General features: G+C 41.0%; 1 protein-coding gene across 1 annotated transcript; it reads left to right on the forward strand.

Annotated features, from left to right (window-relative positions):
* The first annotated feature begins 557 nt into the window (after positions 1-557).
* ugt8 (UDP glycosyltransferase 8) lies at positions 558-20,496 on the forward strand. The gene is made up of 6 exons (XM_061059700.1): positions 558-778; positions 5,930-6,762; positions 10,777-10,919; positions 15,882-15,958; positions 16,651-16,870; positions 17,024-20,496. The coding sequence occupies exons 2-6, from the start codon at positions 5,932-5,934 to the stop codon at positions 17,403-17,405; spliced, it is 1,653 nt and encodes a 550-aa protein (XP_060915683.1). The 5' UTR covers positions 558-778; positions 5,930-5,931; the 3' UTR covers positions 17,406-20,496.
* The last annotated feature ends 1,805 nt before the right edge of the window (positions 20,497-22,301 follow it).

The raw sequence follows: 22,301 nt of genomic DNA on the forward strand, positions 1-22,301 counted from the left end.
CTTGTTCGTAGCACATGGCCAGTCAACAAACCGTAAATGAATGATTTACCCTTTAATAAAACATTTTATAAAGTAGTTATCAAGAAAACCCATTAAGATAAATGAAGTTGCACTAAGTTGTATGGTTTTGCTTTCATATTCATCACTGAATATCTCGTGAAAAAAAACAAGGTTAAAAAGTTCACCTTGCACTGAATGGGCATTTTATTTCGACATTCTTATAAATTAAATAAATCAACTCTTAATAACTAAAAGCCTAGATAGAATAATATATGTGGTGCATTGTAGAGTTGTTTTACCCTTTTATGGAAAAGGACTAGGCCTATATTTTAATCATTATTGTTATCATTTTACTAACAGAAATGTTAGGCCTACATTTGAAAAAGGTGGCCACCACTAAATCCGGACTAACACTCATGTAAAGTATCAACATACAGTCACCTGTCACAGGGCACCTGCATGAGTCGATACTCCACCCTTGTTTTGCTTTCTCAACCAACCACACTCTCAGTTTTTTTCCTCCCTCCGGCGCCCTCTTTGCTCTCCAGCTCAATAAACAGCGCTAGTCCCGCCTGTCACCGCCCCTGGGAGAGGGACTGCGAGTTTAATGTTCCCCCTGCACGCCGTCGATACCAGGGGACTCATTTTACTTTAGCCCTCACCACTTTTATTTTTGTGTTTTATCTTCCCGAGACTTCTAAATCCGTTCAAGAAAATTTGGACTACAACAGTTTTTTTTTTTATCCCCGCCTCTCCTTGGCAACATTCAAGTGACAAGGTAAGGCCGGATCATCAGGTTAATACCTGCGCGTTTAGTAACAGGTGCAAAGTAAACTTAGTCTACACAACTCCATATTTACTTTGTTTTTACATGTTTATAAGAGCAAAGTGTCAGCTATTGCCGGTGAAGGTGAGAGTTAGGCACCGGTCTGTGCTATTTGGCTGTTTTTTTTTTTTGTTTTTTTTTTAACTGAAAGCTCAGGTGTCATATGAAACCTCTAGAGTTTCACCTGTAGCAGGTTGCTGTGCTGCGTTCAGGTCCTTAGAGAATCATCCTCAAAGAAAACGTGAACATGATAAGGCTCCTCGACTCAGCAGTGGGTTGATTCTCACACAAATGTGTCCTACTTATATTGTCAGTTTTTAATCTGATGTGAAGTTAGTCTTTGTGTCTCAGAGCCTGTAATAAAAGCTCATTCGAGTTTTTCTCAGTTTAGTCCATTGAAAAACTAGTTTCTTTTTTTAAACCCATTTCATGCACTCGGATAGTTTGGCTGTCTGTTAAAGCGACAGATATGCAGAACCATGGAACACGGACCATTGAAACTATAGACAGGGCTTAGCCTATTACGCCTGCAGCCTAATTGTACACATAATAATTTATGATCCCTTTGTAGTTAGCAGCTTTTGGGAGGTGAAAACTTCATCTCAAACTCTTAAAAGCGCCTGAAGTAACTTGTCTAAACACACCTGTGCCAATCCTGTTGAAGCTATGCAAAACTCCCAATGTTTAAGAGAGGGAGACAAACCTTTGCTTTGAATCTACAGGGGAGAATTGTCGGCAACCTTGCACCAGCACTTCCTCGCTTGCCAACGTCACACTGCGATGGCTTGACTGGGATTAATATGTCCTCGAGAGACTCTTTGTGGTGTTGGTTGAGCATTCAAACAGTCCTGTGTGTGCTTTGAGGTGTGCCTTTAAAACCTACCCTTGTTATAATGGTTAAAGGATAAACCACACCTGGACTTAGACTGGCTGGCATGTTTAAAAAAAAAAAAAAGTGTACACGTGTTAAGTATTGTCAATATAGCAAATGTCCTCCTATGAGTTATGACTCTGGGTGGAATATGGCCTACAGCAACATTCACATCCTTTTCTTACTTTTTTTTTTTTAACAGCATCTGACAGTCAATATCTGTTTTCCACTCTCTGTTTGTTTTCCCTTAAATTCAAAACTCGTAATCTTAATTTATCCATGAAGTGGCATGCCCTATAATCCCCCTGTCTACTTAGATCAAAGAAGACAGAGTACTTTTGTTTCCCCAGTATAACATCATTAGTCTAATTAATGAACATATTCTTAACAGATACTTTGTTGCAGACATTTAAAGTGAAGCTATTGGCATCTTAGCAGCAATAATAACGGTCTGATAGGTTTCCGGTTCTCAGCAAGCGTTTAATTATGATGCAGAAGCTGAAGTGACCAGAGTGTCACAGCCCATTGGTCGGTATCTGTTATACTATTAATACCATCCTGCTTAAAGCCGCACTGACGTGACGCCCAGCCGTTCTTGACCTTCCAGGGACCCCATTTTTCTTCCGTTTGCAGCAAACAAACCCAAGATAAGTTAGTCACACTCCTTCTCAAAGATATGAGGAAGAATAAACAGTTTTGGTCTAGCTTGTATTTGACTTAATATCAGCTCTTGGAAGTCAAATTTCACCCTCCCTGCACGGAGCGTTGAGATAATGAACCCCCACTGAGTGTGCAGCAGGGCTGCATCTCCTGCTGTGCTAAATGTAGCTAATGTCAGTCTAGATTATGGTATTAAAAAGGGTAATTACTATATAATAACCAGCTTGTGTTACTGTTAATGGTTGAACATTCTTCCTGTGGAGGCTGTTATCAGCTAGATTTTCTCTTACACACAATCCACAGCTGCAGTACAGGCCAATTAATCAGAGAAGAGACATGGGCAGTGATGAGTATTATTCACAACATGTGGTTTATTCAAGTGGTAGTCAGTTACACAAAATAACCAATAAATGCTTTTTTGCACAGTTTACTATGAGAACACTTTAACTAAATCATTCTTAGTTTGTCTACAATAGTAGCTGATGCATTGGGAAACTTTAGATGCAGTTGTTGAAATTTAAGCTAATGAATTTAAAGTCCAGTTTGGTACAAAATGTACATGAGAAACATTAATTAAACATGACTTGTAACTAAGCCTGCGTGATATGAGAGACAGTATGAATGTGCCATATCATTGTTTGTTATTGCAAAAAGGGTACAAAGTGAGATAAATAAACATATCGGTCAGCCGATAATATAGGCCGATATTAGCGCATCAAGTCACTATTGGTATCGGCTACTTTTGTCGCAGATATGCACTGATACAACTACATTAATCCACCAGTAAATAGCATTTCATTTGAGTTTCATTGAATTAAACTAGCAGAGTGTTTTATATGGATTACAACAAGCGTTATCACTCTCCACAGTGTCGAGCAGTGATGCATGTAACACGTGCAGTTCAAGTTGAGTGCCCATCTTTTCTTCATCATATAACCTTTCAACGCGTGTTTGATTACTGCATTTGAGGGATCAATGCAAGAAATGTGTACATCTATATTTATCTATTGCTACATATCGAAACATAGATCTAAGAAAGATATCAGCCAATATATGGTATCGTTTTTTTTCTCCCTAATATCGGTATCGGACGCAAAAATCCCATATCGGTATAGGGCCCTTGTGCATATGAGCTACAACTCTAATTTCTATGTCTATCTGCTGTTCTTTGTGATTTACACAACACCTGCGTTTTCAATATGACCTGCCTGAATCTAAAAAAAAATCCCATATTTTTTTTTCAGGACTTAATTTGTACCAATTACTCTGTGAGTAGCAGATAAATAGTTTGAGCGTTTTCAGACTGCATCAAAAATGGTGTTAAACCTTGAGCATTGGGGGTGCCGGATAGCCTAGTGGTTATGTGTCACTCCCCATGTTCTGAGGCACTAGTCCTCATTGCAGCGGTTGTGGGTTCGAATCCAACCCTGGCCCTTTGCTGCATGTCATCCTCCATTCTCTCCTCCCAGCATCTCCTGTCTCTGTTCAGCTGTCCTATCCAATAAAGGCAAAATTGCCCATTAAAATATATATATATATATATATATATATATATATATATAGATATATATAAAGATTGGGCATTGTACCCAGGCATCCATCCAACAGGTAAAAAAAGTAAGATAGTTAGCCGCTTGTTCAAAGTCTTTAATTTTCTTAATCTAGATAATTCCCTCAGCTCACCTTGTGCACTGCGTAACCAAACTCCATTGTCAGTAATTTAAGTCATGACGTATCACAGTCCCCAGTAGACAGACGCTGGTTTCTATAGTTACCATCAACAGTCTGGCCTGAGAAGCGTTTGCAACGCTATCCTCGGGACATTGCTCAACAAAATGGCCACCACCTTGAGTTCCTACCAGGCCCCAGCTGTCTGCAAAAGAAACTTCATATTGAGGATTAACAGGTGGCTGATGCACTACAGTATACGACCACGTTAAGATCCTGTCATGTGTTTCAAGCCCTTTGATACGTATCTTGTTCAAATCCACACCTACACATTGTTGCAGCCTCCTCTGATCTCAAGGTGTTTTGATTGTGAAATGAATTCCACGCACAAAAAAAAAAGAACATCTAAAGTCCAAACAGGGAACACCCAATGGGCTGCAATCACTCTTGAGCTGTATTTATAGAGTTTCCTCCAGAGGTCAGGTCCTTTCTTAAGGTGTAACACCCTGTGGAAGGAGAGAATGGGTTACTCATTGCAGATGTAAAAGATGGACAATTGATCGCCCTCCGTAAAAAGGTTTCCAGTGTAGATGATTAATCCCAGCGAGAGGGACACAGGGAGTGTAGGCATATAGGGCACAGGCTACGACATTGGTGGCATGATAACGGCTCATTGTCTTTGTGTTTGTGAATAGAGCGCCTGGGGGTTTAGAATGACGTTGGTGCTACCCACACCATGTCAGTGATGGCTGTGCATTGTGAGTGTGGAATCGAAATATGGAGAGAGAAAGTTGATTATAGGGAATTGTAAATAATGGAGGATTAAAACATGTAACCATGCAGATACTGAGAGGTTTTGTTCTCTTATTACTATTCTCTGTCTGACTGACAGAACTGGGGAGAGGTGGAGTTTATAATCATCATCCTGATATATATATAATATTTGAAAATGTTGTCTCATCTTATTAGGAACTATGTTTTTTGTTGTTGTTATAGGTTTAGGTATAATTTTAATGAGTCATTCTGATTCTAATAGCAGTATTTTCAAAACCAGATTTGCCATTCAGTGAACCAAACCAACAGCATAATTTATTACTACCCCCCCCCCCCCCCCCCCCTCCCCCCTCCCAACAGTTTTAGGTAAATGATCACACCACAATGAAAAACATTGTCAGTGCAGTGGAAAGTCCAAAGTAGGTCAAAGCCAGCAGCAAATCTCTGGCATTAAAAAAAATGAAGCAAAAGTACAAAAGACTGCAGTTCCTCAGGTGTCCACTTCAAGCTGGCTAAAAAAAACTCATTTAGGTCCATTTTCATGTGTGGCTTGTTTGGTTTGTTGTCATTAAGGCTTAGAGTTGAGCATGATAAGGCATATTAATGGACATGGCTGTATCTGTCTGCCAGAAGGCTAGGTTTTATTTTAGCTTAGTCCGATAACTGACCTTGAAACTGTCGGCTTTGTGTGTGTTGTTTTCATCGTTTGGAATGCGCAAGCCACACGACCAGATACTGGTCATTTGACCACCTCACCCTCAGTGTGCTTCTCAGATAGCTGTAAGTTAGTTGGAATTAGCATTTTCATTATAGAAACTGTCATCTCACGGTGTCTTCAAAAACTGATGTGTGACATCACTGAGTCAATGTCCATGATTTTTACATTTGATGGTTAAAGATAGAAATATGTCAGCAATCAGTTTTTTCCACCAATCATATGTACATTTTGTGTTTTGCTAGTACCAGAGGCAAACTAGGTATAGGCTGGTAATCAAATTGGTATCTGATAACGATAAAGGTATCGTTATCTGAAAACTGTATTTATTTATAATGTATTTACAACTATTTATGACATGTTTTGATTGTATTGTCAGGCAATAACATGGCTCTTTTTTTTTCTATCATTACAGCCATGCTACTACCCTCATCACTACTCCTCCTCCTCGCCCTCCTCACCTGGAGCCCCAGTGCATCATGGGCTGCTAAAGTGATTGTGGTCCCGCCCATCATGTTTGAATCCCACCTCTACATCTTCAAAACGTTGGCCACAGCCCTGCACCAGGAGGGTCATGAAACCCATTTTCTAATATCAGAGGGCCGTGAGGTGCCCCCCTCTTCTCACTATCATTTTCAGCGGTACGCTGGGATCTTTAACAGCACCACAGCTGACAATTTCCTCCAGTCTAAAGTGTCTAACATCTTCTCAGGCCGCCTGACATTTCTAGAACTGTTTGACATTCTTGACCATTACTCTCAGAACTGTGATGCTGTGGTCGGTAACACCGAGGTAATGACTCGCCTCAAGGAAGCCAAGTTTGACCTGCTGCTGGTGGACCCCAATGAGATGTGCGGCTTTGTGATTGCTCATATCCTGGGTGTAAAGTATGCAGTGTTCAGCACAGGCCTATGGTATCCTGCAGAGGCGGGTGCCCCGGCCCCACTTTCATACGTTCCCGAATTCAACTCATTGCTGACGGACCGCATGACTCTGCTCCAGAGGATCAGCAACACGGCAGTTTACCTGGTGCAGCGCTTTGGAGTCCATTATATAGCTCTACCCAAGTATGACAGGATTATGAAGAAGTATGGCGTGAAGCCTCAGGTGGCCATGGCGGACCTCGTGCAGGGCAGCAGGCTTTGGATGCTGTGCACTGACATGGCTCTGGAGTTCCCCAGGCCCACCCTTCCTCATGTGGTGTACATAGGAGGCATCCTTACCAAGCCCCCCAACCCACTGCCACAGGTCAGTACACAAACGACTACATACAAACACAAAATACAAGCAAATGAAGAGTTTGTACTGGAGGGATCTTGTCTGATTCACTTTTTAAAATATGTGCGTCCTAGTGGAAGTACATGGAGACACTTTAAGGCACATGTCCTCACATTCATTCATACTTCATATAGAATTCTCTGTTATCCTTATTATTATTATATCATTGATACTCAATATACACCCCATGGCCTTATACACAAATAAGTGTTTACAGTATAATCATATGGGAAAAATCTGTGTGTGACAAATTTAGGTCATCTCACTGTATGTTTTTATACTGTATATTATCATGCTATCCAGCACCGCTATGGAGTCTCAATGCTTGTGTCTGGTCAGTTCGCACACAATAAGAAACGGTCTATGTGTCTTTGTCCATATATGTAAAAAAAAAAAAGGTCATAATTGTGTCCATATGTGGTGCTTAAGTGCTCCCTCTGAGTGCTGAACATGAGATGAGGGCTCTGTGTCCTTGGTGACAAAGGCACAGCACTACTTAGTGGTTAAATAAAGGTAACTACGAGAAAGTTTGACTATGAGATCATGTAAATTGTGTGGTTTGCGTTGGCAGGATGGCGAGCCAGTGTGTTAGGTGTTACTCTTTTGTGTTTCGACAGGTCTCAAACAGCCACCTTTTACTGACTTTACCTTTACCATGTGTGCAACTGCCATGAATTACAAGACTTTTTTTTATATTTGGTACACAAGGATTGGCACTGGCACATCACAATCGGGATGTTCAAATCCTTACCTTACCTCTCCTCTCTTTACAATTCAGTGTTTTTTGTATCTACCCTTGCTTTTACCCTTTACTTGTATCTCTTATTAGCTTCCATAAAGTGCTCCTTCCTAGACGATGCTTGGGTGAGGATGGGTTTGGGTTGCATAGATGTGTTGGATTTTTAAGCAGAGAGGGAGGGGAGTCATGGAGAGCAGAGGCGGGTGATGACGGTGGCTTAGTCCAGCTAACGTTTGGATGCGGCGAGCAAGGACCATCGGTATCTACTGCGTGGGGTTTTGGAATGCCTGCCCAGCCAATAGCGAGCATTGTGCCATGTTTTGTGGAGGGAGTCATAATGGAAGTGGTGGGAGAACGAGACCATTGTTCCAGGCAGTGCTCCGGGGACACTGAGACTCTTTTATGGGGTCACTGAGGCTGCGTTGTGGGGACAGTAGGGCCCAGTGTGCCCCTTAGGTTGCTCCGTGCCAGGGCCGACCACAGCTGGAGCGTTTGCCTCCCTCCCTCCACCCATCCTCCACTTCTTTCCCTCCAACATGGTTGCTTCCTGATCCCTCTTCAGCCACTGTTCAGTTCATACGTTTCATCTCCGAGTGTTGTGATGTGGCTGCGTAACAACCCAATTATTCAAAACACTATTCTCTTCTTTAAATTAGACATTGCCTGTAAGGCCTGTGACACACTAAAAGTAAGGCGTGGCTGTTAACGGTGGGATTGTTGGTTCCTCTGTTGAGGTTTATGTCATTTTATGGTGTGTTGTAAATTATACTTAATCAGTTGGGTTGAGAATCCAGGACAAGTGTCCCCACGCATATAATGAAGTGTATCTATCACCTCACCATTCCCTTAGCAGCCTTTGTTTGTTTTTCAAGTTTCAAGTTATTTGTTAATGAAGATCATCCATACAGGTGTCATTTTGTACAATACCAGTGCTTTGTAGAGCGTAAGATGATGGATGATGTCTTACTAAAAAAAGGTACTACTTGCCAGCCTTATATTAAGTGGTGTGTTTTTCACTCAAAAGTGTCCCAATTTAGTAAATTATAAAGTAAGTAAAAAAACAAGAACAATTTGTTCCATATTTTCAGTCTATGGACAGGACACCCCCCATCCCCTTAAAGACAGAGTACCGAGCCCTCACAGACTTTAATGATTGAATGATGTCAGGTGGGCAGAGCATGAGTCAGTTAGGGCTTGAGGATGGTATAAAAATGAGGACAGGTCACATTATCATGACATCACATACACACGTTATCTGGTGCGGCATTAAACAACAACAAAGCCAACCTCCATGTACTCTTGTGGGTCTTACATTACAGTGTATATATGTAAATATATATATAGAAACAAACTTTAAAAGTCAGAAAAGCCACTAATGTCAGTCCTTTGTCAAATTTAACTGATAAAACAAAACAATGTAAATAAGTTAAAGGATCAATATGTAAGATTTGTACTAAATTAAATCATAAAATTCCCTAACTCTATCATCAGACATCAAGGAAACATGCTATGTTGAAATGCTGGCTTCTCTGACAACAACACGACAGCCAGTATGTCCTCCTTCTAAGTTTCCATTCCGGTCCATAATGGTTTGTTTTTGTTTTGACCAGAGAAGGTAGGCAGTTTTAAGGCACCCCCACAGAGCCGTTTTTAGATGCCCCTAAGTTTGCCAGATACGAGAGCAGTTATGACGGCAAACCAACAGGTGTTGCAGCGATGGAGGCAGGCAAGCCAACTGGTTCAGATATGACTAATTCTACCTGACTTAAAAAGCCTCAGCATTTTTCTAATAAGCTCCACGAGCAGAAATGTGGTAAAACTAGGATAAGAATTAGAGATACTTTTAGAATTTGAAGAGGTTAGAAGAACGCAGAAAGGTTTCAAGACTTATGCAGAGCTGGTTAAACACTGAAGCTTCCCTGTCCGTGACATGGCAACCTGCATGTGCATCGACTCTTTAAACTCTACGTGTCAGAGTTACATATTTCTCGGTTGAATAAGTGCCACCAACAGTGATTCATTAGCCTACATGTTGCCCCTACAGACTCTCTTAGAGTTATTCACTTCAACTTATCTGTGGTTTACTTGTCATGTTTGAAAATGTAAACTACTTCATTGTAAGAGCGTTACTTTACTCTGGGTGAGTCCCACAGGAATGTCAGCAGATATGCTGATTGATGATCATTAGATAGAGTCTGCATCAGGGCCCTCACACACTTGAGAATTTGACTGCACAGCTCTAAGCACTCACACACTTACCAACAACATGCCTTAAAATATTTGAGCTTGGAGATTGCCATTGGGCCATGACGAGGATGTAGTCTTTGAGATACAGCACAGGATGGATATCCATCCTTCCCGATAAAAGATACCGATCCGTTTAAAAAAAGTGAACGTATCGTAATACTGTTTTGTTTGTAAAATGCCACAGTGGTTACAAGGTTACAAACAGCAGGCTCATATAATCCTTACTCGCAGTTCTGAGTCATTACCTTGTTTTTAACAGCTTCATGCATTATTTGACACTTTTGTAAAACAAGAACAACTGAACTGGGATGTTCACGAGGCTTCAACACCATGGCAGCCAAAATAGAATCCTAGACACCCGACATTTGCTCATTTCTTGATTTTCTATAATCAAATTTTCATTTTTTGACAATTTTGATTGATTTGCTTGCAATTTTTTGACAGATTAATTCCTCACCTATAAGAACATGAAATGGATGTAGTTTGGTACTTTTCGATACAATCAACCAATAAGATAACAGAGGTCGCATCTTTATAAAACATGTGATAACAAAAAATTCTCAAACCATGTGGAATTATCAAAAACTTTGAATCACACAGAACAAGTGAGTAAGAAGAACACATTGTGAATCATTAGTAAACTGGACCCATAGATATCTGGCTGGAAAGCAATAAAGATAGCAACAACATTATTGAACGTTTCTACGACGGCTCTGTTTGGTGGTTGCTGATATCTTCAACACAAGCAATCACAGAGTTTGAAGATCGAGTATGGCTATTACATTACAATAATCTCATTATTACTAAAGTTTTGGATATTTGATTGTTTTCATAGACATAAATAAATTGATTGTGAAAAGGACAGAATGGTAAGGTTAAAATAAAAGGACTAGATGTCAATACTAATTTGAAAAAAACATCCAGACTACAGCACAAACAACACTTTTTGAAATAAGCTTGCTTGTAGCGCTCATTGTCCCTCTCTTCTGTTTCCACAGGACTTTGAGGCCTGGGTGAATGACACAGCGGAGCATGGCTTTGTGGTTGTGTCGTTTGGTGCTGGGGTCAAGTACCTTTCCCATGACATCGCTCACAAGCTGGCCGGAGCCCTCGCCAGGCTGCCCCAGCGTGTCGTCTGGAGGTAAAGTTTGTTTCCTTTACTCTAACTGTGTAAACTTCAGGTTATTTATGCCTTTCGGGATCAATAAAGTAAATCGTTTCTTTCTTCTTCTTTGAGCCACATTTTGGCTATAGGATTAACTCCCATAATCTGCTGTACACCATCGGTACAACGTTTTTTCTTTATCTGAGGTCATCCAGATGATCAAACAGCATGGAGGAACAGATTATCACCTTAGATCTTCGTCCTTCTTATCTTTGGAAAACTTGAGACAGAAATGACTAATGATGGCTTCACACAACCAGCAAAGTCATGTCAGAGATGTTAATGACCTAACACATGCGTTGGATTCAATTATTAGGGCCCTTGCTGCATTTCAACCTGTATTCATGTTGTGTTGAGGTAATCAGAACATGCATTTTCAAATGCCTATTCATGCAGAAATATTGCGACAGAAGTAGATCTTTCGTTAGTGAAAGACTTCTTTTTTAAAATGTGTTTAGTGCATGTTTTTCTTCCGCTCACATACATTTTATTACAAGTATAAGGTCCCTGCTGTTCACATAAAGTAACCTTGGTCCACTCTGAACAATACTAAACGTTTTAAGTTAGCATCCATGCTGTTTCTTATTATGACTTAAAGGTCATGCAGTGGATATGGTACCATCTGAGCTGCCCGCGGGCAATGATATCACCAGGTCAGGTATACAGTATAAACAGCAGGCACTGGAAATAATGGATCAGAAATCACTCATGTGGCACCATTGCCTCATTCTAAAAAAACACAACATACTGAGCTTTGGCGGCTTTTTAAACGTTTAAACTACCTCGCTTCAGAAACAATCTGTGAGCTAGTAAGCTAACCCGACAGTGAAATCAGAACGAACGAGGACTACATCAGATGGAAACCGTAGAGCACCAAAATGTAGAACTACATTTAATAAGGTCCTTCTCAGTAAGAGGAACACACCTGTGGAACACATTAACCATCTGAAACTAAAAACAGACAGAAGTTAAACAGTGACTGAGACTGAAGCAGTTTGTTAGCATTGACTGTTTTCTCTTACAATCCTCATTTTACTGTTTGGTCTTATTTTACACTCTTATTTGTATTGAGTTTCATTGGCTATATATGTCTAGTATTACTGTTGCTGTATTTCTTTCAGTCTTTCAGTCTCTGTTTTAATCCTAAAAGCCTATAGACAGGGACAAGGGTTGCAAAGTAGCATCTACGTTGTATTTGACATATGAAGCAATGTTTACTGCATGTATCCCTGTCAAATAAACAAATATAATAAATAAATAAAATAAAATTGAGATAGGAGACATTACGATACAAAATAATTGATTTTTCCTTTAGGACAATTTGACTCCAGTACTGCACACATGAAGCTGCCTCCACAGTAGAAACAATAAACAAGAACATGTCTATCACACAACCCCCGTGTTCCACAAGATCGGCATAAAAACAAAACAAAATCAGTGAAGAAGAAAAGAACACCAAAACACTAATGCAGAGCCCATACAGCCTCAACAGAAACATTATTTACATTTTGATGGAGTGGGGCACAAACAAGTAAATATAGGTATATGAATGTAGCATAGCCGTTACCCACAGTGGTCTGTGACTTTGTAGGCCATTTAATGAAGCCATGGCAAAGACAAACTGCTTGTGATAGATAAACAAACACATAAACAGCAGCGTTATCTCTGCATGTTATACACTATAATCACAGCTATACGTGTTCCGGATGAATAAATAATGAGACAGCCGCCACAGAGTTATCTAAATAGTTTGTGTTGACCAAGTAAGAGACAGATAGGTGTGTCCAAAAAAAAAATCTTGTCTCTTGTAATTATTTACCTAGCAACGATCCATTGTTCATGACCTGAGCAAGAGGATGCTAAAAACCAAGAGGAGGAACGTGGGCTTGATAGAAGGAAAACAAAGAAACCTCAAGTTTCACAGCGCTTTGAAATTCAAACCTGCACCTGTTAATGCTTAACTCTTACCACTATATAGTCAAGAGTTTTTGATTTACCTGTCCCCATTTACGCTCCTAGTTTTGTAATTATTATCCAACCTATGTCTATATTAACACAATAGAATTCCTTAATATGTAAATCCATTCTGGTATGTTCAAATAGTGCATTATTAATAAAGCCTGCAGGAACAAAGCCTTTGCACTGTGACACACATACACTAAGGGCTGTTAGCTGACCCTCCTACACGTATATGGTGCAACCGGTTGATACAGTGATATGTCTGTGCATAGGTCGCTGGCTGGTCTCTAAGGTTTAATGTGACAAACGCACAACCACACTATTTATCATGATGTCATATACCTGTATATACAGTATGGCCAGGTAACCTTTGATCAGGTAATCTCTGTGCCACATAATGACAGTTAAAAAAAAAAACTCAGTTGTGCTTTTGTCACTTTTCAGGCTTTTTGTGGAAGTTTTTTTTTAGTATTTTCACATCTGTTAGTTTTAGGTCTAGTTTTTAGCTTCATTTTAAGCATCATGTTTAAAGGTTAAAAGGTTGTGTTTGTTCTTTAATTGCCCATAGATTGGCAAATGTGCCTCTTAAAGTTGCCTTTTAAAGAGTTGAGGTTAACCTCTAGACACCACACATGATACGCAACCAACGGCGAGTGACAGTGTAACAGGAACATGTTAATAATAAACCACTTTGACCTGAGGAAAAGACTGCTGAGGGACCATATAAGGGTGAGAAGAAGTGTAAGAATATTGACCCATGAGCAGAGAGGTAATCTTAGTATGACTTTTAACTTACAACACGTATTACAAAGGTGTAATCAGTTAGGAAGGGAGTCTGTAACGCAAACAGGAACATGAATCTACCATCAGAGAGTAAGAGGGGGAAAAGTAAAGCTTGGATCAAATATGACCCCTCGTACAGTAGGGCTGGGTATTTCTCCCACAACCCAACGATACGATATATATCACGATACAGAGGCCACGATACGATACCTATTGGATATACATTCATTTTGGATAATGACTATGTCCTACACAGAATTCACTACAACAGCTGTTTTCTTCATTGTTGAGAATAACAGCAGAGGCAAAATGATCCTACAACTTTAAACACTTCAGTTCATGTCCTCACAGATCTTAGCAACACATTGTAATGTTTTAATTCCAGAGCTATGGCTAAGGTGTTATTGTGAACTGCACCATATGTCAATTATCTTTCAAAACTGCCATGACAGCTTTGCAAGGAGCCCATGACGATATATTGCCATATCGATTTTTTGAGCACAGCCCTATCGTACAGGCAAACCATTGAACTGTTGCTGTGATATTTAGATGCATTTTTTTTTTTTAAATGTACCAATATTTTAGCCTCCTAGCCTTTAGTCACACTGACTGTGTAACTGCATATCTCTCTAGGATAGAGTGGAAAGGTGAGGAAGAGGTCTAGAAGCCTGCTGCTGCATGCTAGGAGCAAGGTTAAACAACAGACACACTTTATCATAAAAGGTTTGGGGGGATGGAGATCATGCAAGACGCTGGGCAGAGTCAAAAAGAGTGATGAGAGATGATCCAAATTTGGTCGCCATGTCTGCTCACGCTAAAGTGGTTGTCAAAAAGCTTGTGGACTGAAGATATTATGTGTTGTCATGACAATGATAGACTGGATTTACCTTTTTATGCAAGGTTGTGTGCGGAATAATGTGAGATACTTTTGAATAAAAAGCTGTAAAAATGAAAATGAAACACATTCTTTTGTTGTAGAGCACTCTTCTTTTTCACATCTCCAGAGATATTAGACGGTGATGTTTTATATAAAAGGTTTCTGACCAGCTGATACGCTCCAACACTTTGTCTCTAGTATTAGATTGTATTCTGGCTTTTCGTGACTCCTCCACTCCAAGAGGATGGAAAAGGGAGAGGGCTCGTGTGAGGGACAGGGACCAGGCCAGAAGAATCGTGTCATTGATAATTGGCCGCATGAATGTGGACTTTGATTGGCAGCACAGTGAATTGGTGCTTTGTTGAAGAGAGAAAGAGAGATGAAAGGCTCTGAGTTTCGGAGGAAGGAGACAGAGATGAACGGATGGGGTTTGTATAATGTAGCATACATATGCATTGTGTGTAGCATTTGTTGGAAAATGCTTCCCCACACGCACAGCTTAAGACGCAATCAAACGTACACACAATGCTGTACACATTCAGCCGTGCATATAGAGGACGTATGTTTGAAGCCTAAATGTCTGGGACTAGACTGCTTTGTGTTTAGGGTAAATCGATGTACATTGAATTTTCCTTTGTCGACTCTGTGCATCATATAAACATTATGCAAAGATGATTCACTTAGTCTCAACAAAACTTTGTTCACACTACAGTACAGTGCATATTCTGCCCACTTTGCATGTTTGGGTGCCAAACACTGAAAGCACTCTTTGAACTCGAGTCAAAAACTGTTGATACATGAAATTACAAACAAATATCCATCCATCCATTATCTTCACCGTTTTTCCCGTTTGGAGTCGTGAGAGGGCGGGAGCCTAACCGAGATGTCATTGGGCGACAGACAACCAGCCACATTCACACCTACGGACAATTTAGAGTCACCAGTCAAGGAAGTAAACTGTTTCTTTTTTGCTTGATACAGATCTGACAGATGACTGGTTGTTCCAGTGTCAGTAAAACGTTTACACATGTGTAACTGTACGCCTCAGGGCACCTGAAAGCAAACACTGTACACACTATGTGAAAAAGTGAATCCATCCATTTCAAAGCCAAGTAGTACTCATAAGCTGTTCTGCCAAGATCCTCTGTGTTGATACATTAGAAAAGTATGTAAATAATCATGTCTGACCAGCTGCTCTGATGAGCAACATGAAATATGTTTTCTCACACACTGGGGCAGCATTATCTGCTCTAAAGTTTCAGAACTCACAGAAACTAAGCTGCTCCCTACCTTCATTATTTTCCTCTTTCCTTTCTTAGATTCTCCGGAGTTCCACCCAGTAACCTTGGCAACAACACCAAGCTTGTGGATTGGATGCCTCAGAATGACTTATTAGGTGAGTTAATGAAGGAGACACTATGTAGAGTCAACTTCAACTTCTAAGATGAAAAGCAATATTGACATATGGAGTAAATGCATTGCACCATACTCAGTGAAATGTATAATACAAAAATGTTTACACCTTAAAGATAAACATTAGCTTTGCAAACTAGCTTGTGCGTGGTTGGGTTTATTTACCTTCCTATTATGTGATGTGGAGTGAGACAACATAAGCAAATTTGCACAAGTCGGTAAAGAAGAACGTACAGCTATATTCATGTGACCTCCTGCATTGTCTTCTGCCGTGCTAAAGGTACCTTTGTTGTTAGTTATTCAAATACTGAAATATAATGCCTGTCTGGCATTTTGAAGGGACAATAGAACTTCTTTATCTGCTGTCGTTGTCCAATATGCCTATGCCAAAACTGACACCAAACTGTCAAACTTCAGAAATCATAGTGGCACAATGAAGGGCCCTGAGGGAGTGATAGTTTTACTGTTTTCTTTCTTACATTGTTAACAAAGGTAAAGTAAAACTCTAAAGACAACATGTATTACTTCCTTAGTTTGTGAGATCTAGTGCGATGACAATAAAATCATTTAGAATCAAAGTAAGTTTAGTAAGCAAAGTCAGTTTCTGTATTACCAAATTAGAAAAACCAGCACAGACGGTGCTAAACGACATCGCTCCTCCCCCCTGTTATACAGGCCACGCCAACACCAAAGCCTTCCTGAGTCACGGCGGCCTGAACAGCATCTACGAGGCCATGTACCACGGCGTGCCGGTTGTCGGTGTGCCTTTATTCGGTGATCACTATGACACCATGACTCGTGTGTCAGCCAAAGGTATGGGTATCATGCTACACTGGAAGTACATGAGCGAAGAAGACCTGTACACCGCCCTGACCAGCGTCATCAAAGACAACAGGTTAGATTCACAAACATCACACACAGCGATTCGCTCCATTAGTGTATTTTTTTTTATCAGTGCCACCTGATGACCATATATGGAGGCACAGGAGAGAGAGATCGTTCTGACTACTTGTGTCCTTGTGTCATACCTTTGTCTCTCCCTGCCTAGGTATCGCCAGCAAGCCCGCGTCCTCTCCAACATCCACAAAGACCAGCCGGGCCACCCTGTCACCAGAGCCGTCTACTGGATATGCTACATCCTCCGTCACCACGGTGCCAACCACCTGCGCTCCGCCGTATACGAGGTGTCCCCCTACCAGTACTTCCTGGTGGATGTGGTTCTCGCCGTGGGGTCCGCCCTGGCTCTGACCATCTTTGCCTTGCGATGGTTGGTGGGACTGTTCAGGGGGAACGTCAAGGACCAGGGCAGAGGAGTTGCCGTCGTCAGGGATGAGAGTAACATGGCTAATGGACATTGTCATAGCGAGAGCGTCGCTAACGGGAAACACAAACGCAATGGCTCCTTGAAAAACGAGAAGAAGATAAATTAATGTTTGGAACGGCCAAGAGGGAAGAAGACGTTAGAAGAAGAAGTAGAAGAAGTTGCCCCAAGGACTCAGCTCTGAGATTGATTTAGTGGTTTTTATATAAGCTTTGATGGAAAGGTTTTCATTTGTCTGCGTCGAGAGGCTGTAGGATCACAGAGCATGGCAATGGGTGCTCGAATCTGTGTGTGTGTGTGTGTGTGTGTGTGATGTATGTGTATGTGTGCACTGAGGCGAATTTAACGCAAACTCCTAACAGCAGTAGCTACAGCGATACTATACCAAATGGGAAAGTCCTTAAGGAAGAAGCAGAGGACAGACACAGTGCAGGACATTGTTTCTACACGCGTGTCTTCCCCTTCCTGCATGCTCTCTGTCCTCCTCACCAGTGGAAGGATGACAAAGACGGGAAATCCTGAGCGCCAACCCCCCCCTCACCGCCGGAACAAAACGAGACTGATAACTGTTGAATTATTTAGGACTTTACTGTCAAAAACTGCAAAAAAAAAAAAAAAAAAAGAAGTCTGGTAAAAACTGTAAATAGAAGACAAATCTATTTATTACTGTACGAATGTGTTTTAATGATGGACCTTGTTACGCGTAATCTTATCATTAATTTATTTCATGTATCTGCAGTGTGATAGCATGATGGTAAATGTACACTCCCTGCTCTTGGCTAACATTGTCTTGTTTACGTCGGTGAAAAAACAGTCATTGTGAGCCTGCATGCTGCTTTCTGCTGTGGCGTTATCCACAGTATTCACGGTGGCTCTGTTTTTTTTTTTTTGTTTTTTTTTTTAAATCCACAATAGTGCTGACAATATTCCTCAATTTTTTTTCCCCCCCTTTGCACCTGGTAGTGCCAACCTGTGACTTCACTTAAGTGTGAAAAGCCCAATTGTCTCCTCCCTGACAGTTAGCTCTTGTCGAGAAGAGCCCCATTGACTGCTGTTTGGCATATCAGCGTGAAAAGGATGATTGTGTTATTATCTAAGGATACAATAATGCTAAACTACCAAAGATACTGTGGATAAGCCCCAGCTAGAACAGACATGTGCTCAGACTCATCCAGTCAGGTGATCAGGGATGAGTCAGAGCATTATTGATTCATGATAACTCGCTTCGCTAGTCCCACATCTCAAGTCTGCATCCCTCCTCTATTTATTTATTAATAAGTACGGATTCATCACTTGATTGCCATGTTTAGTGCTACACATGGCTTCTCACGTCATTCCTCTGTGATTTAATTCACTTTTCACATATTGTAAGTCTTATGGATTCAGATGTTTAGGGTTGATGTCCAAACTGTGTCGACCCTGTTTTATCACAGTAACACTGTGTGCGAATGATTCCTTGCAACGCAGATATTTGTGTATGAAGAATGCTCAGTCAGATAATGTGTGCTTGTTAGAGTTTACTGTACAGCTTTAGACTGAGTTTGTGTTGTGGATGAGAGCCTTGTTTTTTTTTTTTTTCACCCGCTGAGAGCTAAACTAGCACTGGCTTTTTGGGGCTATTCTGTGAAGTCATGTCATCATACTGAGTGTGAGCCCATGCAGACGTTTTTGAAGTCCGAAGGTTCTTCAGCTTGAGCACTGAAGTTGCCTTCTGTAGTTATTTTTTTTCCCGTCTTGTTTATCAATCCACATTATTTTCCGTTTGTTTTTCCGCCTTATTTCACATGAAGGGGAAAAAAGAGTGAATTTGTTTCTGCAACAGAAGTTAACTACACGGCTTCCATGTAATCCATGTATCCAAGTGACACTGAAGTACAGAAAGGACTGGACATGGTTCCTGTAGAGTTTATAGGGATTTGGTGTAACGCAATAGTGGACATCTTAGAATGCTAGGTGCTTGTGAACACGGGACACACAAATCTTTTCAAACATTTCAAGATGCACAGTTTGTCAATCCAACAGGCCATACAGATACTGTTTTTCCCTCCTTTGTTCCAGCAGCACACTCAGAAAATCTACTTCATAAAGTTTCAAGTCGCAGCCTCAATTGGAATTATCATCAGCGATGTACTCACATGGCGAATATAGCGAAGTAAATGTAAAAGGAACGTAACTTGTCAAAGTTGTTGAGGACCTAACCTCATATCTACATGCTTCAAGTATGTTCACACATCCTGTCTGATAATTAAGAAAAGCTTCGTGATCTCCCTTTCTCTATGAGCTACCATTACACCTGCAGAGCCTGACCCAGCCCCGCTGAAAACACACACGACTGTTATACTTGAATCATCATCATTTTCACATGAAACAACTGCAGCTGTTATGAGAGCTGGGCGGGCCTGCAGGTGCTAAACAAGCTATGAACAGAGTCTGGTGAGGAATACTTTTTTTTTTTTGAACATGTAACTTTTTCCATTATTATTTCAGTATTAATGTCGAAAACCCATAATAATGTTCAATGTCCATATTCTATTTCACTAATATGTTTCTGTGCTTCATCTGAAGTCTGACACGTCTCCGTTTTCTTGTTATTCTTCAGCTTGAAGACGTTCTCTATACTGTCGTCAATAACAGCGCACTCCCTTGTTCCACTTGTCCACCTCTTTGTCTCACTCCTGACTTCCCGGTGTTTTCAGCTGTCTTTGTAACGCTTGTCTTGTTTGTTCGAGTCCACGCCCTGAATATGATCTCCTTTTAACTTGCTTTTCTAAAGAACACTTCACTTTACTTTGATTTTAAAATGACGTTAAGTCCTCAGTTTTTCTGTCATGAGTGTCCACGTTGTAACTATGTAAACAAAATACTAATGCTGAATAAAAATGACATATTTTGTTTGCACAGAGGATTGCAAATCTTTTGTTAGTTTAGATTTTTATTTTTTATTTTTAGGACAGACGACAGAGTCTCTCAAAGAGGAGGAAAACTTTTATTTACTTAAAAAGAATGTAGTTAGGGGGGGTGCCGGTAGCATAGTGGTTAGTGCCCTATGAACAGCGGCTATTGTCCTCCAAGCGAGCAGCCCGGGTTTGAATCCAACCTGTGGCTCCTTTCCCGCATGTTATTACCTACTAATCTTCTCCCTGATTTCCAACTTTCTCCACTGAGCTATCTCTATAATAAAGGCATAAAAAGCCCCCCCCCCCCCCCCCCCCCAAAAAAAAAGGATGTAGTTGAGGGATGGCCTAGTGGTTAGGTTGGGCTATAGTCATCCAAGTGGGCGGCCTGGGTTTGAGTCCAAGCTGTGTCACTCCCCGCTCTATTATGATTTCCAACTGTATCCACTGTCCTGTCGAATAAAGGCAAAATGCCCCAAAATAAATCTAAGGTCAACTTATTTTAAGTGAGTTGTTGCATGTTACAGAACGTTATATATAGAGACATTACAGCAGTTAAAGCTGCCAGACTGTTTGATAGGGGATGTATAGGCTTTCTGTCAGGAATAGTTTCCAAGCAGCAAGAGCTCTTGTAGGTATCAAATGGTAGAATCATCTAAAGTAGCCAACTGCACGCACACACAAGCACACAATTCGGGTGGATGGATAGTGTTATCTAATGCTGTATACTCGTGCTGAGTGAGGCGGGCGTAACAAAACACCCGGCCTGGTGCCCTGCCTCGCTCACCGGCCCTGTTAATAATTCACGCCGCCTGCAGGGGCCTGCAGACCTCACACACACACACAGTCCGAAGCATCTGCAGGTATGTTTAATTCACGTTCCTGAAGTTGTTTTTCTTTTGTTGTCGCTGGTGGCCAAATCGGGCCCCGCTCTGTTAACTGAGACAGGAAGGGGGGAAGCAAATGGAGGGCCCGCGTCTGCTGATGAGGAATCTGATATGGCAGAAAGCACAGCGGGCATCATTCATGACATCGTCCATTCATTCTCAGCCGGCCCTCCCTCTTCAGACCTTGTAAGTGCCTATTACCTACCTCTCCTCTCCACCTCTACCTCTAAGGACAATCATCAGGAGCAATTAAGCACTTTGTGTTGGACTAAGTGGACTCACTGCGTGGAGTCACAGTCCTCCCTCTTTGCGCAAGATGCTAAGTGATGGATGTGCCAATAGTTTGACAAGAGGGTGTGCTCTAATCTTCTGCACACTGACATCCACAGTCTGTATGTGAGTGAGGGCTGAGGGGATTAAGTTGGGATTGCAAGTGTGCGCCTCTCTAAGGATGCTGGATTTATCTTGTTAGGGGTTGTGTGTGTGTGAGTGACACGCTTCAGGGTCCATCCCAGTTTTGAGACACCTGATTTACCTAGTATGACCTTTAAATAATGATGGCTTACCTGCAGAGTTTATTTAGCTCGTCATAGCCCATATATACCCAGGATTCCACCTATAGATCATCCCATAGGCACTTATAGATGCGTAGGTAAGCCCCATTGGTCAGGGGAAAAAAGCTTCAGAGGGGCCTTCTATAATGTACATGAAAGCAACATTATGCTCTCTCGGCTGGTCAGCTATGCAAAGAGTACCCTACACCAATTATAGGGTTTCTATGGTTGCCCCATGTTGTTTACAAATATTTGAAAATAAGACTTAAAAAAAACCCTCCAAGGGCGGTATCATTCAGAATAAATGAATATAGTGAGAGATAAAACATGTGATAGAGTGCCTTCTTTGGCAGTCAAATGGGGATGAAAATTTTCATGTAAATGTTAAAAGACACGTTCCCTTAAAGGTGCTCCATTGTTTGTAGTAATTAGGATGTAGGTTGACAAAACAAATAAACACACAAAACAAACAAACAGGAAATATAATGTAAAGTATCCTCTCGTGGCCAATTTTTCAAGAAAAGTGGAAAAGGGCCTGCATGTTCCTTTTCAGCAGAGGTGTGTCCAGACAGAAGAGTAGATATGAAACGAAATCAAGTCTTGTTCTCTTGAATAAAAATAACCCCAAACTCCTAGCTGTATTTTTGGGATTTAGTTTGTCGTATTGGGG

This window comes from Labrus mixtus, chromosome 2, assembly GCF_963584025.1.
Source record: "Labrus mixtus chromosome 2, fLabMix1.1, whole genome shotgun sequence".
NCBI lineage: Eukaryota > Metazoa > Chordata > Actinopteri > Labriformes > Labridae > Labrus > Labrus mixtus.

Bases quoted from the DNA above. Each gene is read 5' to 3' on its own strand.
- ugt8 (XM_061059700.1), top strand. From the start codon at position 5,932: ATGCTACTACCCTCATCACTACTCCTCCTCCTCGCCCTCCTCACCTGG. The intron at 6,763-10,776 runs GTCAGTACACAA...CTGTTTCCACAG, and splicing joins CCCCCAACCCACTGCCACAG to GACTTTGAGGCCTGGGTGAA. The intron at 15,959-16,650 runs GTGAGTTAATGA...CCTGTTATACAG, and splicing joins GCCTCAGAATGACTTATTAG to GCCACGCCAACACCAAAGCC.